Source organism: Podarcis raffonei, chromosome 7 (genome assembly GCF_027172205.1).
Source record: "Podarcis raffonei isolate rPodRaf1 chromosome 7, rPodRaf1.pri, whole genome shotgun sequence".
Classification (NCBI taxonomy): Eukaryota; Metazoa; Chordata; class Lepidosauria; order Squamata; family Lacertidae; genus Podarcis; species Podarcis raffonei.
In genome coordinates this window covers 53077661-53092924 of record NC_070608.1, presented here as the reverse complement: position 1 = coordinate 53092924, position 15264 = coordinate 53077661, and the positions used below count along the sequence as shown (strand labels likewise).

The 15264-nt window shown below is 39.0% G+C and overlaps 1 protein-coding gene across 1 annotated transcript in view; it reads right to left on the bottom strand.

Moving 5' to 3' along the window:
- The window catches only part of DOK6 (docking protein 6), a 188537-nt gene that overhangs the window by 32673 nt on the left and 140600 nt on the right, over nt 1–15264 (bottom strand). The window contains exon 6 of the mRNA XM_053396618.1: nt 6476–6614. Coding sequence (XP_053252593.1) covers nt 6476–6614 — 139 coding nt within the window. The remainder of the gene's footprint in view (nt 1–6475; nt 6615–15264) is intronic.

The window sequence follows — 15264 nt, the reverse complement described above, 5'->3', positions numbered from 1 at the left end:
AAAGATATGCAAACAAGCACAATACACCATTTCTGCCAATGGGAAAAAAATGTATCTAATGATGCAGTTTTATGGGTATCAGTTTGTATTTCTTTATTGCAACATGTTTTCACATAGCTTACCTCACTTGCAAGTTTTTATTAGAGCTTGTATTGAGAGGACTGTAAAGGACAGGAGTACTGGGAGTGCAGTTCATGGATGCCCTTTGGGTTTCACTTCAAATGAGTAAAAAGTACCTCAACCTCCAGTGCGGCTTTTGAAGTTTTAAGAGCTGCATTTTTCTTTGGGAAAAAGGCTATTTGATCTCACACATTATCTAAATGTTATGTGAGATCAAAAGACCTTTTTCTAAGAAAGAAAAACAAAATCTTCTAAGAACCTTCAAAAGAAGCTGCGGAAGACTTTATCTTGAGAAAGAGGGAATTCTGTCTCAGAACCAAATCTGACCAGCAACAATTCCCTGCCCTATTAAGTTAGGCTAGACTAGTTACACATATTTACACAATGGGTTTTGGTTTACACACAGAAACATAACAGCATGGTACTGGACAGGAAATGCTGGAACTAATGTTTGAGTTGTTACTTTTTGTTTTGGTGTAGCTATGCTGTCAGATATACTGTTGCTGTGACATCCTTCTGACAACATGAGTTGTGGAAGAATGCAATTGTAGATTAAGATCTAGACACAATATGTATGGAAGAGCTTGCATATGGCCTGGAATGTGTCTGCCTAAATGCCTCAGTTGCCTCTCACAAACACATGTAGAGTAGAAATGCACCTAAAACAAGGCTAGAGTTCAACTGTAGAAATATTGCAATAAAAATAGTTTCTGAAAACTAAAACAAACAAACAAACAAACAAACAAACCAAAAGTGAGAATCTTGAGCTTTCCTAGGGCTTGATTAATTTATTTCCAGTCCTTTGTGTCTAATGAGTGCTAGTGAAATTTATTGCAATCCTTTGCTGCTGCATTTTTATAACTGCATTTTATAACATCTAGGCATATCTGCCTATTTCTTCAGCTTGCACCATTTATATGAAATGAAATGACAGATTCATGTTGTCTTAAAAAGTAGCCCAATACTGCAGTTGTGTCAGCCAAATATATTTCACCATGGCCTAATCCAAACCTGAATTCAACCTCAGGAAAATATACTTCTCCATCCCCCTTTCCCATATGGAAAGTGATTGTCATGGCTCTAAATATTATTCAAGCACAACTTTGATGACTTTGATAAATACTCCCTCTGCCCTTGTCACCTACCATCCCCTGCCTCCTAAACGTATGCACACAAACTCCAACTCTCTTAATATATAGCATTCTGAGATAGTTGTATACTGATGTTAAGATATACTGGAAAACATGGTAGTTCTATGAAACCTTCATTAGCCAGTGATCCTTGTACTTGTTCTCAGTTATGAAAACATGGAAGGCATTAGAGAAAGCAGGGAAGAGAGATATGTCCACTCTCATCCTATCACTGCTGCTACCACTAGAGCAAAAATGGACAAAAAGGCAGGGCAGAATAGAAGCTTTGTGAGAAATTCTGGGCTTTTTCTGCTTCTCCCACTGCTTTCCCCCAGGGAAGTCAGAGCAAATGCCAGTGAGGTTCCAATTGACATTTTGCTCCAATTTCCCTGGGGGAAAGAGTGGGTTTTCCTGGGGAAAGTGATGTGACAAGTGGAAAACTGCTCAGATGCATGCTTTCTAGGCATGGGACAAATGGAAGAGTGGGCGAGCCCTCAGAGAGTGGATGTGTGAGGCGGTATTGCATTTGAAAGATTGAGTTAGGCAGAAAGTTCAGTTTTGAAAGTCTTATTCTAAGCCTGAGCAGGGGGTGTTTGGCAATCACTGATTCAAACCCTGGTTAAGACAAGGAGTCATGATTAGCATCAGTGCAGAAAGAACTTAGTTATTCAGAGAAGGAAACCAGAAAACCCATGCCACAGAAAAAGGGGAGATAAAAGTCACTTTCGATCCTTCATTTGCATAACTATCTACAGTATCCCCCTGCTGGCCCAGGGTGAGAACTTCAGTACATAACACTATGTATCTGGCTCCCATTTGCATGTGACAGATTCCACTGACTTGTACCTGGCCACAGAAATAATGTTTGCACATTGGACTTTGACTGTCTTTAGTTCAATGAAGTGCATCTTCAATATTCTGAACATAGGTTCCATGAACTTTATGAAGAAATCCTGATTAATTGAATGGCGCTTTAATCCATTCTGCTGTTTTTATTGTAATGGGGGGAAAGTTTTCTGTCTGGTCAAAAGTTGGTTTAACTGTCACTGAGGGACCTTAACTAAGAGCTGAGGTGGGGTTGGAGATTGGACTCTCAGTAAGCAAAAGGAGAATAGAAAATATGCATTTTCTGATATGTGGTTGCAAGTTTAGAATGTTCAGTTAGACACTGTGGTTGACTGTCTTAGTAAAATAAATTCTATTTAAAGTGACAGTAGCATGTTAATTAATTGTATACTTTTAAAGAAACAGTACTATATTAAAGAAACTACATAAGCTTGGGAGTGGAAGTTGGCAAAATGAGTTAGAAATACGTGCCTTCACTTGCCATGGTTTTAATAATGGATACACCATATTATTGCCCTAAATTTTACACCTACATGGTGAAATAATTAAGTCTTTTTCAGTCCATAGATGTTAGGCTAGTATATGCTTCTAAAAAGGAACATTGCTCGTTTTTTAATTCTACAATCCTTATAACAGTGTCATTGTGCCATTATGTTTCAGAATAAAAGATGTACCTGGAACCATGGAGAGAACCACTTCACACATGTTTTCCTTCTCACAAATTATGTAGTACACATAGACAAGAGTTGGGCATTTATGGAGAACATTGCAGAAATTATCTGATAGCAGATTTTACAGGGGGAAAACAGCAGGCTTCCTTTCAAACCTAACATTACTACAATTTCTGCTATTATTCCACACAACAGGAACAAAGCCAGTTACAAAGAAGACAACTATGAGGAAAAGGAAGAGACAGAGAGAGAAGTTAAGAGCTCATGCTATCTTGTCAATGTGATTCCATCTGAATTACAAACTGCGCAATGGGACTGCCCTCTCAGCCACTCCATCTCATTGGAAACTTGCCCTTTAGCCACTTATATGGAAATGGATTCTGACAGTGTGAATGCTTGCTGGAACAAACATCTTTCATTACAAGCCAGTCATGAAGTTAACTGAGGAGATACAAACATAAAAGTTGCAGTATGGGGTGACAGTGACAAATATTCACGCCCCATATAATCTATTCTTCTCTTACCACAAACTTGTTTGTTTTGTTGGTCTATTTAAACAGGACAATCCAATGCATGTCTTTTCAGCCCCATTGAGTTCAATGTACCTGATTCCCAGAGTATAGGATTGTAGTCTAAATATCCAGGGCTTCATAATTTTTTTGGAGGGGGGGAAATTGAGCATGTTCAGAGAGCATTATTGAGCATGTTCAGAGAACATCATTGAGCATGTTCAGAGAGCATTAACTCTAGTCAGCTTCAAATCTTCAAAGAGAAGGAAAAAGGACTTCAAGGCAGGCCTATGTTTCCTGAAAATATAATTATCTTAGCCCAGTGCTTTCCCTAGTGGCTCCTTCAGTTTTTATCACATCAAGAGGAAGCCTTAGGTCAGAAATAGGGAACACAGAACAAGTGTGTTCCATGCAGCTTTCTACTGTAGCACAAAAGACACTTTTGCGTTGCCTGCAACCCTCACTAAGGATCTCAGCCTCCATTTAAAATAAATTAATCTGCAGTTCATGTAATTGGGATAGGAAACCTAAAGACAAGACACTAGAACATCAGATGAGCTAACAAACCAGAGAATATATTGCCTGCACTCCCAATTGCTCGACTCAACTGTCATTTAAATAAATAAATAAAAATTATTCACCAAATTACACAAAAAGTGACTACTGAAGATAAAGATAAGATAAATACAGGAAATGAAAAACCCATATACTGTTGATAAAAAATACCAAGTATAATTGGGCCACAACTGTGGCCCTGGTTCAAAGGTAAAACAAATGAATTGCATTCTGCCATTATAACCCAAAATCCTAGGGGAAGGAAGGTTTATCTTTAATGTCAGATTGTTTAGAATTCCATTTACTTATAAACCACCTCCATGCTTTTCTAAACTTGCTAGCCTTTCTTTACATAGATGTAACATGTAATTTTATTCATAATACTGAGATTCTATACTTTTAAAAAGAACATTATTTCAGTCCTGGTGCATCCTAGGTTTTCCCACAATTAATGTGAATATCCTTACGAATATGAACAAGACAAGTTACTAAAGTTAAATTTGAGTTGTTGGGATATCTAACCCACAGGAAAAGGACCCAAGGTACAATAAAGGCCTCTCGCCGCCGGTCCCCTTCCATTGTTCGGATTCCGTTCTTAGACTGAGGTAAAGTTTGCAAACCAGTACACTACTTCCGGTTTTGCGGAGTTCATAAACTGAATCGTTCGTAAACAGGACTGTTCTTAAACTGAGGTACCACTGTATATATGATCCAAGCTGTACCACCCCCAGCATTTCACCAACTATCAAAAGAAAAACACATCATCTGTGGCTTGGAATCCATTACAAACCTGCACATTTTGTATCAAAAATAGCACTATCTGGATGTGAGTTTCTTTCATACAATTCATATCACCAGTGTGAGAGCCAGTGTGGTGTAGTGGTTAAGAGCGGTAGTCACATAATCTGGGGAACCGGGTTCGCGTCTCCGCTCCTCCACATGCAGCTGCTGGGTGACCTTGGGCCAGTCACACTTCTCTGAAGTCTCTCAGCCCCACTCACCTCACAGAGTGTTTGTTGTGGGGGAGGAAGGGAAAGGAGATTGTTAGCCGCTTTGAGACTCCTGAAGGGGAGTGAAAGGCGGGATATCAAATCCAAACTCTTCTTCTTCTTCTTCTATCACATGAGAGAGATTAAGGATAATCATGCTAGACTCTGCCCTCTGTCACATCAGCATCCCATTCCTGCTGCCTATCATGTGTTGGAGATTAGCATCTGCAGTAGGGAGCCTGTTCACCTTACATAGTCTTTGCACAAGATTTAGAACTGCAAATTGTGTGTGTCTGTGTGTGTGTGTGGGAGGGGTGTCTATGTGAATACATGATGCCCTCAATGCACTCATTTGCCCTCCAATAAAAGGTGGGTGGTAGGTATGGACAAACGCTGAAGATGGAAATGCTAACTTGAACCACATGACTCACAGTGGGTTTCTAGAGTGCCCATACTTCATCCTTTCAGAACATATTAAAGCTCAGTTGAAAGCAGGCAAGTGTAGATCTTTAAAGGTGCTATGCAAAACATTTTACTTGAAACAGAACTCTTCTGGTGAGAAGAGTTAAATATTGTAAGTAAGTGAACTTGAAATCAGTGTTTGATATATATTATTCTATCACGGTCCTTTTAAATAATATCCTAAAATGAAAAAAGAAAACTAAAATAAATCAAATGTATTGAGAATATTGACTGTCCCCTAAATGGGCTCTTCCTTTGAACATCTTGTTGCCTAAAAATTAATGCACTCAGTTCAAGTTAGTGGGAAGGAAAATGCCTGTGTGAGTCAACCATAGAAACATTGCATGTTCTCAATTTGCTGCAAGGCTGCCTGTTGCACAAAAGAAAGTGGCTTAAGCAAAGGACAAAGTGATTTAGAATGCTACGATGGAAATTCTTCATAACTTCAAAGTTTTCCCCATAATAATATGCTCTCAAAATGTGGTTTTTTTAAAAAAATGAATAAAAACCAGAGTTTGTTCATGTGTATATTAACAATCAAATATGTTGCTAAACAAGGTAAGTTCAAAAAAAGGGGGGGAATGAAGATTGTATTGTGGCACCTAGGCAAATGTAGTCTTCTGACCACTGTACGATGACATTTATTAACCTTTATGATGCCTTTATAATAAGCTTCATTGGTTTTGCTTCTTTAAAGACAGGCCTGATCTATCAAACAGAAGAGCATATACTGGAATTCTTGAGAGCAAATATTGTTCATGGCATAACATCACTGGCCATGCTCCAGAAAAGAGCACATCTTGTTCCTTTAAAAAAAGATCATGCCACAATCCAACTACTGTTTAAACTTGGGAAGCTTCAAAAACAGCTTGCAATGTGACATGGTTAATGTTTGGCATTAGGGAAAAGAGGATGTATAAAGGCATACACACATGGACACCACATTCAGAAAAATAACACCTTGATGGGTGTTCCATCTACCTATCAGGGCTAACTCCATGTATTAAATATAGACTCTGAGGGAACATATGGCCTAAAATAACTAATGTCATAAGCCATTTTTCAGTATCATGTTAATGTATCTATGGGTATTAAGCTTCTTAAAGAAGTCTGATTTTGTTTTTATTAATTTCACAATTATTCTCTTCCTAATGCAGCAAATGCCTTTTGCAATATTGAAGTGAGATCCTTACCCGTGCTTTTTGTTCCATCTCCATCATCAATCTTTCATGTTGTTCAGCTATTGCCAGCGTTGCAGAATGGACTTTCTGATAGATCATCTCGCCTTCCCTTGTCTGAAAGGTGAACAGCCCTTCTCCTGTGTCGCACATCCTAGAAAAAGTTCTAAATTAATTAATTTATTTTATAACGCCTTGATAAAATAACCATGCATAGTTGGGTTCTTCTGGTATTCATATTGCTAATGAATTATTATGGCAATGGGTGCACAGTATTATTCTGTCAATAGATCAATGGATTTCTAATGACATAGGCAAAATTTAGTCTTGACATTGAAACTGCTTTGAGAACCTTAAATCCATGCATTTAACTTGTGCACATTTGGCTTTACATGTGTGGCAAAAATAAAGATAAATTAAAAGGGGCAGAAAAATAAAGTCTGTGGTCTTTATGTCACCCTCAAAGAGACAACACCCTGTGGTCTTTCCTTTTTGGTGGCAACCTTGCTGATGGTGCACCTGCTGCCCAAGGCAGCATTCCTATTATGTTCCTGGCCAAGGAAGATGATACAGTTAGGCAGGGGCCGATGATAACCCTACAAAGAGGACCCTACAAGGAGTCAGCAGAGTCACCGTAAAAGGCCACAGAGTATGGGCAAACATATGTCAGAGTTCATCTCTTTATTTGTCTGGGTTGATGTCTGTTCTCACTCTCCCACTGACGGTCTGATGCTAGAACTAGTTCTTTAAGGTTCAGGCATTCACCATTTTATGCCCTGGCCAACAAAACTGATGCTATCAGCTACAGACTGCTGTAAAAAATGCTTTTCATATTGAATTTCAGCTTCTCCCATGGGCAAAGACCAGATCATTCACCCCACTCGGTTTCAGAGTGATCAGCTTCCTATATTACCATATCTATAGAACAGGGATGGCACATGTGCCAGGTTGTTGGCCCTTGTATATATTTTTTAAAATTGCAATTGGCCCATTCACTTGAGTCAAGAAAGGAAGGAAGGAAGGAAGGAAGGAAGGAAGGAAGGAAGGAAGGAAGTGGTAGCTGCCACAGTGACTGTGAAGTGCATTTGAAGATTGCTGCCTGTAAGTGAGACTGTGTTTGGACAATCATACCTCATCTTAGTCAACCCATATATGCATGAGACATTTGCCTATGTACACTGCCTGTCCCTTCCTCTGTTCATGCTAACCATGATTAAACTGGAAAAACTCTAATTACTCATAGTTTGGGTAAGATTTATGTGCCACAAAAACTCAGGTTAGCATAGATTTAGCAGAGCGAAGCTTTGTGGCCCCAGTCCATTTGCCTGCATATTCTCCATTGGCATGTGAAAGAATTTTCCAAGTCCCATTATGTCATCGAGCACCCAAAATAAAAAAGTTCCAGTTGGAATTTCCCCACTTACACTGTTGTGGAAATACAATTATACCAGTGCTATACGGCTACAATGATAGGAAAAAAGCCAGGAGCTATACAAGGAAAATAATTTTCAAAAAAACAAAAACCAAAAACCAAACAGCAAAGAGCACTGAGGCTGTGCTGGTAGGGTGAGATAGTCAATAAAGAAAAGGTTAAAGCACATAAAAGTTCACAATAACAGCTTGCAAAGGTTAACAAGTAAAGATGAGAGTGAAGCCAACCAAAGTTGAGCAGGAAATGCAATTAATCAAAGCAGCATATCTTGACAGCAGACAAGCCCTATAGGTGAAAAAAAGGTCATAGAAAAAGTAGAGAAGACCTGTAAATCAGTGATGACACAGAACAAAGATTAACAACAGGAAGAACATGGAGTAAGTAAAGGGCAATGAAGAGAACACACAGATCTAAGTAGTTCAGTGTCTGGTCTGCTCTAAAAGGTGTGATATAGTCATTCTCAGCTGTCTCCAATCCATTAAACTCAAGAAGTACTTGACAAGGTCCAAAAGTTCTACTGCTTCACAGAAGGGTTCTGTCCATGTGATAGACATTTGAAATTTCCAAGAAAGATTAAAAACATGTATCTTGGATTCAGGAGTCAACTCACTAGTAAATATTGGCCCTGCTTTTGTGACTCGATGTGTTGCTCATAATCATTAGTTTGTGGACTTCAGTATATGAATTCCTCTTGCTTTGAAGTGCATTGGGCTGAAGTTGACAGAGGCAATATTTAAAGAGGTGGGAGGACCATTGGAAGCTGGTTTCACAGCTATTCTATTTGTTCAAAACTATGATTCTTAGGGTTTATGGAACTAACAATATAAACTCCTTTTTAGGTGATGAAGAGTCAGGAAAAACTCAGAAAAGTTCAACTGTACTTGTCTGGAGCAACCCTTCCTAATCTTGAATACTCCTGGTTATGTATGTTGTGGGCTGATCAATTCTGTTACTCAATAGGAAGGTTCTTCTGTCTTGCTTACTTTCTGTTGTTAGTGTTCCAGAAAAATATAATGTTCTCAGGGATAAAATCCAATTTCTACAGTCTTTCTTTGTAAGTTCATAGTAACAGCAGACCAACCCCCCACTCCAAACACAAGCATGGCTTGGGTGTTTTTCACAAAGCTGGGCATTGACACAAACACCTTCCATCCTGAATGAGGAATGTTCAAAGGGGCACTTCACAACAACAACCTGCTGGTACAAATGGATCAGCTGGTGCACTTTACAGGATATTATACATAAAGCAATGTGGAAAAAGAGTTTTCCTTTTCACTGGGGTAAGGCATTCCATGCCTGGTAGTTTCATCTTCACATCACTCCTCCTCTATCCATGCAAAACAGAAATTTTAAAATATACTTATTATATAAAATAACATTTTATTGCCCCATGTTTTAATAATGGTTTTATCTACTGTTGTTATTTTAATAGCTATGGGCTTAGTCTATAGATTTATTTTGAAGGGTTAGCTACAAAACCTAAAGTTATACTAAGAAAGTTTTCATGAGACAGATGTTAGTCAATTTGAACTGACATTTCCCAATCTGGTTTTTAGAGGGCAGATGCTAACCTTTAAACCCTCCTTTGGATAATCTAAAAACTATGCCAACTTGGCAGGTTTCTTGAATCCCTCTCAGAAATATAAACTGAAGATGGAAAAGAAACCAACTACAGTAAGGAGAGGATGTGAAGTATGTAATACAATATTAAGATACGGACATAGGACATCTTTGTATGGGTATATTTGTTTGCATGATGGATACATGTCATATTTGTGGCTAATATCGCTCTATATTTTGCACTTACTTCTTATAAAACAGCATTTCATATACCACATAATGCCCCCTGCCCTCCCATAACCTGACCAGCTCAGAAATGGCACTTGCATACTACTGATCTGTCAGTCAGCACAGTGTGAACTTCAAAACTCAATGGCCAGCTGGTCCTCAGCCTTCACAGTTCTATCTGGAAAAGAGCCACAAGAGATTTCCCTCCCCTCAGCACTGTAATTACTGAGGAGATCACTAGACAGCCATCTTAGAAGTGCCTTCAAATTCAGTGGTGCTCTGCTTGGGCTACACAACACTACACTACAGGCTTGGTCAGGAAAGAAGTTCAGCTTAGGTCAAAACAGATCAGAGTCATGTGTCACTTCTGTGCCAACCAGCCTCCCTTCAGTTTTTCTAGCACTGTGGAGAGAGACACCCCAGGAAGCCTCTGAATTATTTCAAAGGTCTCTGAGGTTATGGAAGTGTTGAAAGATCTCTCAGCTCACATGTGGTACACAACTCTGCATTGAGCATTGTGCTATTTGTACCATTCCCCCAATAGGAATAGTATTGACTGTGGAGGTAGATACAGCATGCTTATGAACAAATTAAGTATTCAGAGAGCCCACCAACTTCAAAACATAAAGTTTACCTTAAAAACACAACACCTTTGCAATAAAACATGAACATAGACTGAGGAGGGCTCCCCCCCGAACCATCAGGTATTCATTAAGAAACCGTATTAAACTTATCTATATTACATGCTGCACTGAATAATAATATAAACACACAAACAAAAGCAGGCTGGTGAAGCTAATTATCTATACAGTTTTAATGATGCACCCACCTTTTCCAGAGATGGAAGCAGTGGAGCAAACTAACATGTTGTCAGATAATTAATCCTCGAGAATTATAAAACCCAGTGCAATGGAATGAATTATACATATTATTTAGCACACCTTGCCTGGCTTTGGTGCTTCTGCTTAACAAAGGCAAAATAACAGTACACACGCACAAATTTAGGAGTCATAATGGCATATTCCAAAATCTGAGCTTCTTTCCTATGCTAGAGCAATCATTTATTAAGCTTATATTAGTCTTAAAATATTGTATTATTTGGACAAGAATTTTTTTTATCCTTGTTACCTTCTTATCCTTCTCACCACAAATATGACAATTACATTCCTTCAAAAATGAAGAGAATCTCATGATAAGAAATAAAATACCGTATTTTTTGCACCATAACACTCACTTTTTTCTTCCTAGAAAGTAAGGGGAAATGTCTGTGCGTGTTATGGAGGAAATGCCTACGGGTGGCATGCCTACGGATTTTCCTCCTCTAAAAACTACGTGCGTGTTATGGTCGGGTGCGTGTTATAGAGCGAAAAATACGGTACTTATCTACCTCCAATGTTACAACTTCAAATAGGAAATAAAACCATCCTAGGATGGTTAAGAACCATAGCGATGTTTTTATTATGTTTTTAGATTTGCCATAAGCTACCCAGAGTGGCTGGGGAAACCCAGCCAGATGGGTGGGGTATTATTAAAATTATTATTTATACATATGATAACACCAGGCAAACAGTTCCATGTCTACCACATTATAGGGTACCTCAAAAGTTCAACATGTAAGGAAGCAAGAAACAGGGATTTCACCTACACCAGATATCAAGCCAGAACAAGTGATGAGTTTTGCTTCTTGGGTGAATTTATTTTATTTCATTTCATAAAATTTATACACTGCTTAATTGTAAAAAAAACAAACAAACCCTCAAAGCAGTTTACAAAAAAGATAAAACAATAAAATTATCAAGAAAAAATTACAATACAAAAAGTTAAAATACCAAACAGGTTAAAATTCAGATCAACCCTCTAAGCATTACCTTCCTAAGCATCTAGGCAGGCTTGTTTAAAAAATAATGTCTTTAGAGGGCACTGAAAAGATTAGAATGAAGGCACCTGCTTGATATCATTCAGCAGGCACTTCCAAAGTGCTGCCACACTAAACGATCAGGTTCTTACAAATGCAGAATGTGTATTATGTGGCACCTGTAGCAGTGTCAGTTCCACTGATCGAAGTGGTTGAGTGGGAACATGCGAGGTAAGGTGATTTCATAGGTAAAATAGTCCCAAGTTGTTATGATACTAATAGCAACACATTGAACTTGAATTTATTCACAAAACAAAGCTCATATGACTGCATTTCCACACAGAAAGGGAAATGACAGTGAGCATTCATTTTATAATGGCCTCAGAGCCAAACAGCAAATTTAAGAGGGTCTAGGCTGACACCACCCATTCATGCCAGACAGTGAATCCACTAATCCACTGAGCTTTGGCATGTTCCTGTATCCTTTGGTAGTTATTTGGTCCTACCTCCTGGCTTGTCCTTTCATCCTCACTCTCCTGCCCAGGCATAATTACTTGGCTTCAGCTCAATTATCACAAGCTGCAATCTGTTTGTGACCTGGTTGTAACCTGTGGCCCTACAGACCAGAGCATGGCTATATGCTAGGGCAGAATTTAGCTTAACATGAATGCTAAATTTTCTCTGTAGGATTGTAGGGAGGAAATGTGGTAAATATGATAACACAGCAAGTTTAAAAGTGAACATACTGCATTAAATGTTTATGGTACTGAAATGACATCTTTAGTTCTTGGTCCACCTTGGGGGAAAAGTTGTGATAATCTTACCCCATTATTTATATTTTTCATCTGTTCCAGTTTCTTTTTTGCTGGATTATATATGTTGTACTCCTTTCCACTTCTTTTTCTTTACAAGGCAAAAGAAACCAATTTATCTATTTATATTTATTTTTAACATTTCTAACCTTCATCAGAACATGATAACAGAGAGGAGTACAACCACTTATCTAGATATATCATTAGTCTTCTGTGGATGTGCTGCCTAGGGTAAATGGAAATAGCAATCGTTTAAAAACTTCCCTATATATTATGCCAACTGTGCTATCAGATATCAGCAGCTGTCTGACTTTCAAGAGTGGCAATCTCAAGATACTGACTGCACACAGCAGAAGATGGATGCCCACGGAGAGTCTCTCAATCCTTTTATGTCATGCATAAACTTATCATTCAACCTGCCCTGCCTTTAGCCATGGCTCTAATTCCCAAAGCAGCTGATCACAGCAGGGCCCTAACAGTCTCACGACCCTGGTTTTGCAGTCTAGGCCTTTAAGTCCCTGAGGACCAGTTAAGGATGTCAGCCAGCACTGTCTGCTCATTCCTCTAGTTTTTCCACCTAGCAGATGCCAACCATATGGGGTATTCTGCAGGGGGCAGAGGGAGGGAAATACTAGGACTGATGTTAACTGAAGAACTATGCACAAATTATCCCATATGGATATACATATAACATTACACATTTACCATCACCTGAAAGCAGTATCACTACCTCCAAACCAAGCTCTGAACCACTGAAATGAAATAATATCAAGCTTGCCTATCATGAAATGGAACAGAAAATATTTCGGCATGCTTGTCATCAAAACAAGGTGTGTCAACATCATGACTGCAAATGTTGAACCAAAGCTCCATATTCAAGAGTTTACCTGACAAACACTCATAGCAACAATTGATACAGTGCTGTTAAATAAGACTTTGAAATTTTACTTCTTGCCATTTACTGTTGCTTAAAAACCATACAGTTAAACTATTGCAAGTTTACCAATCCAACTCCCAGCTCCAAAGCTTGATCCTCCCTGCATTTCTCTCTACAGTATTCCAATTTATTTTACATTACAAGCGAAGAGTATGAGCAAACATTGTTTTCTATACCAAGGTGATTCAAGGTAATGACCTAAGCCAATATGGCAACAAATCACAATAAACAATATCAATCGGATCTAGGAAACATTTGTTTTTTAATATAGCAAAGAGACCTTGAATGTAAAGCAAATTACACTCAACAAACCTCAAAATAAAGATGTTATTTCAGTCTTTCTCTCCAAGGCTAATGCTGAGCAAGACAGGCTCATTATTTCAACCCTCATTTATCCTGGATGCCAACAACCAACAGTTTCACAAAACCTACTACATTTATGTACATATAAGGAGGTCCCTTCTGAAGACTAAAAATGTCCCCATGCTCACATATGTCTCCTCTGCCTCTTTTCACACGTTGATTCTGGAGCTTAAGAAGGATTGTGTATTACTCCTAAATGTTATCCCTAGAGCTAATGTCACATTTTGCTTAAATGGTAAAACAGAAGGGTTACTCTAATCTTTGCTTATCTGTCTGAACTACTTAAAACTATTACTTTATACAATTTACCATAGATGGCAATCCACAGCAAGAAACTTACAGTAGCCACACACACACACACACACAAAACATAATCAGGGCCAAGCTAAATCTGACACTAGAGCTTTCATCTTTGGTAGATTCCTTTTATCAGCACCATGGACAGCTATAAGACTGAAAGCTCATCACCAGCATCTGGTTACATACTCTGCATGGACGTATACAAATGCCCACAGTTTATGCTGCTAGTTTATAGAAGGACAGAATTGTAGAACTGGAAGGTACAATGCAGGAATCTCAAAAAGTCATTTCCATTCCTTTTTATAGGTCTGTTCTGAGCATGACACATATTAGATATTGCTAGAGATGGGTGATAAATTGAATTCTTAATTATTTATTACTTCTATATGCCACCTTTTACTCAATGGAGCTCAAAGTTGTGTACATGGTTCTTCTTACCCCAATTAATCCTCAGCATAGCCCTGTGAGGTAGGTTAGGCTGAGAGAGAGTAACTGCCCCAAGGTCACCAACGAGTTCTGTTGACACCAGGAATGTTTGAAACAGCTGCTACCATGTGATAAATTCTAGAACAAAGCAATAAATTCCTGAACAAGCAATTCCTGAACAAAAGTGACAAATTGGAAAGATAAAAGTCTATGACAAATTGTTGTAAGATTTTTTTTTATTTTTTATTTTTTTGAAAACTTAGGTAGGTATTCCTCAACTTGAGCATGATAACCCTTACTTGTGCTACTGGTTGCTCTAATATTTTTGGCTCATGTTAACAGTCCAGTTTCCCAGATTCTATCATTCACAAAAGTTTTAGCTGAATCTTTATGAGCTAAAGCACACTGACTTCAGGCACACCAATTGCGATACGAAAAAGTTCATGGCTTGGGAAAGACTCTCCTCCCTGGAAGAGAGGGGAGTGGTTGTGGGCAGGAGCCCGAGCACCGTCCCTAGCAGGGGGCGTTAGCCCCCTGCCTCCACCTCTCCTGGCTGGCGCCCATGCCCCTCGGCAGGCACCCAGACTAAGGGAATGACATTTGGTTAACTAGCATCATCAGCAGCATCAGGGATTGGTTACAGCTGTGAGGGTATTGGCGGCGAGCCTTTTGGCTCGGGTGGCGGTTAGGCATTGGAATAATGTGTTGTGGTGTGTCGAAGGGCTAGGTGTGGCCATCGCCTATGCCTTCAATTTTTGGGTATTCCGTTAAAGGAATCTGGTGGTCGTGTATTCTGTCCGATGCCTGCTTGGCGGGAGGCCATGGCACGACCCTCGGTGACATCAGGGGTGAGCCTATAGTTGGATTAGCATCAACAGGCTCCACCTACTG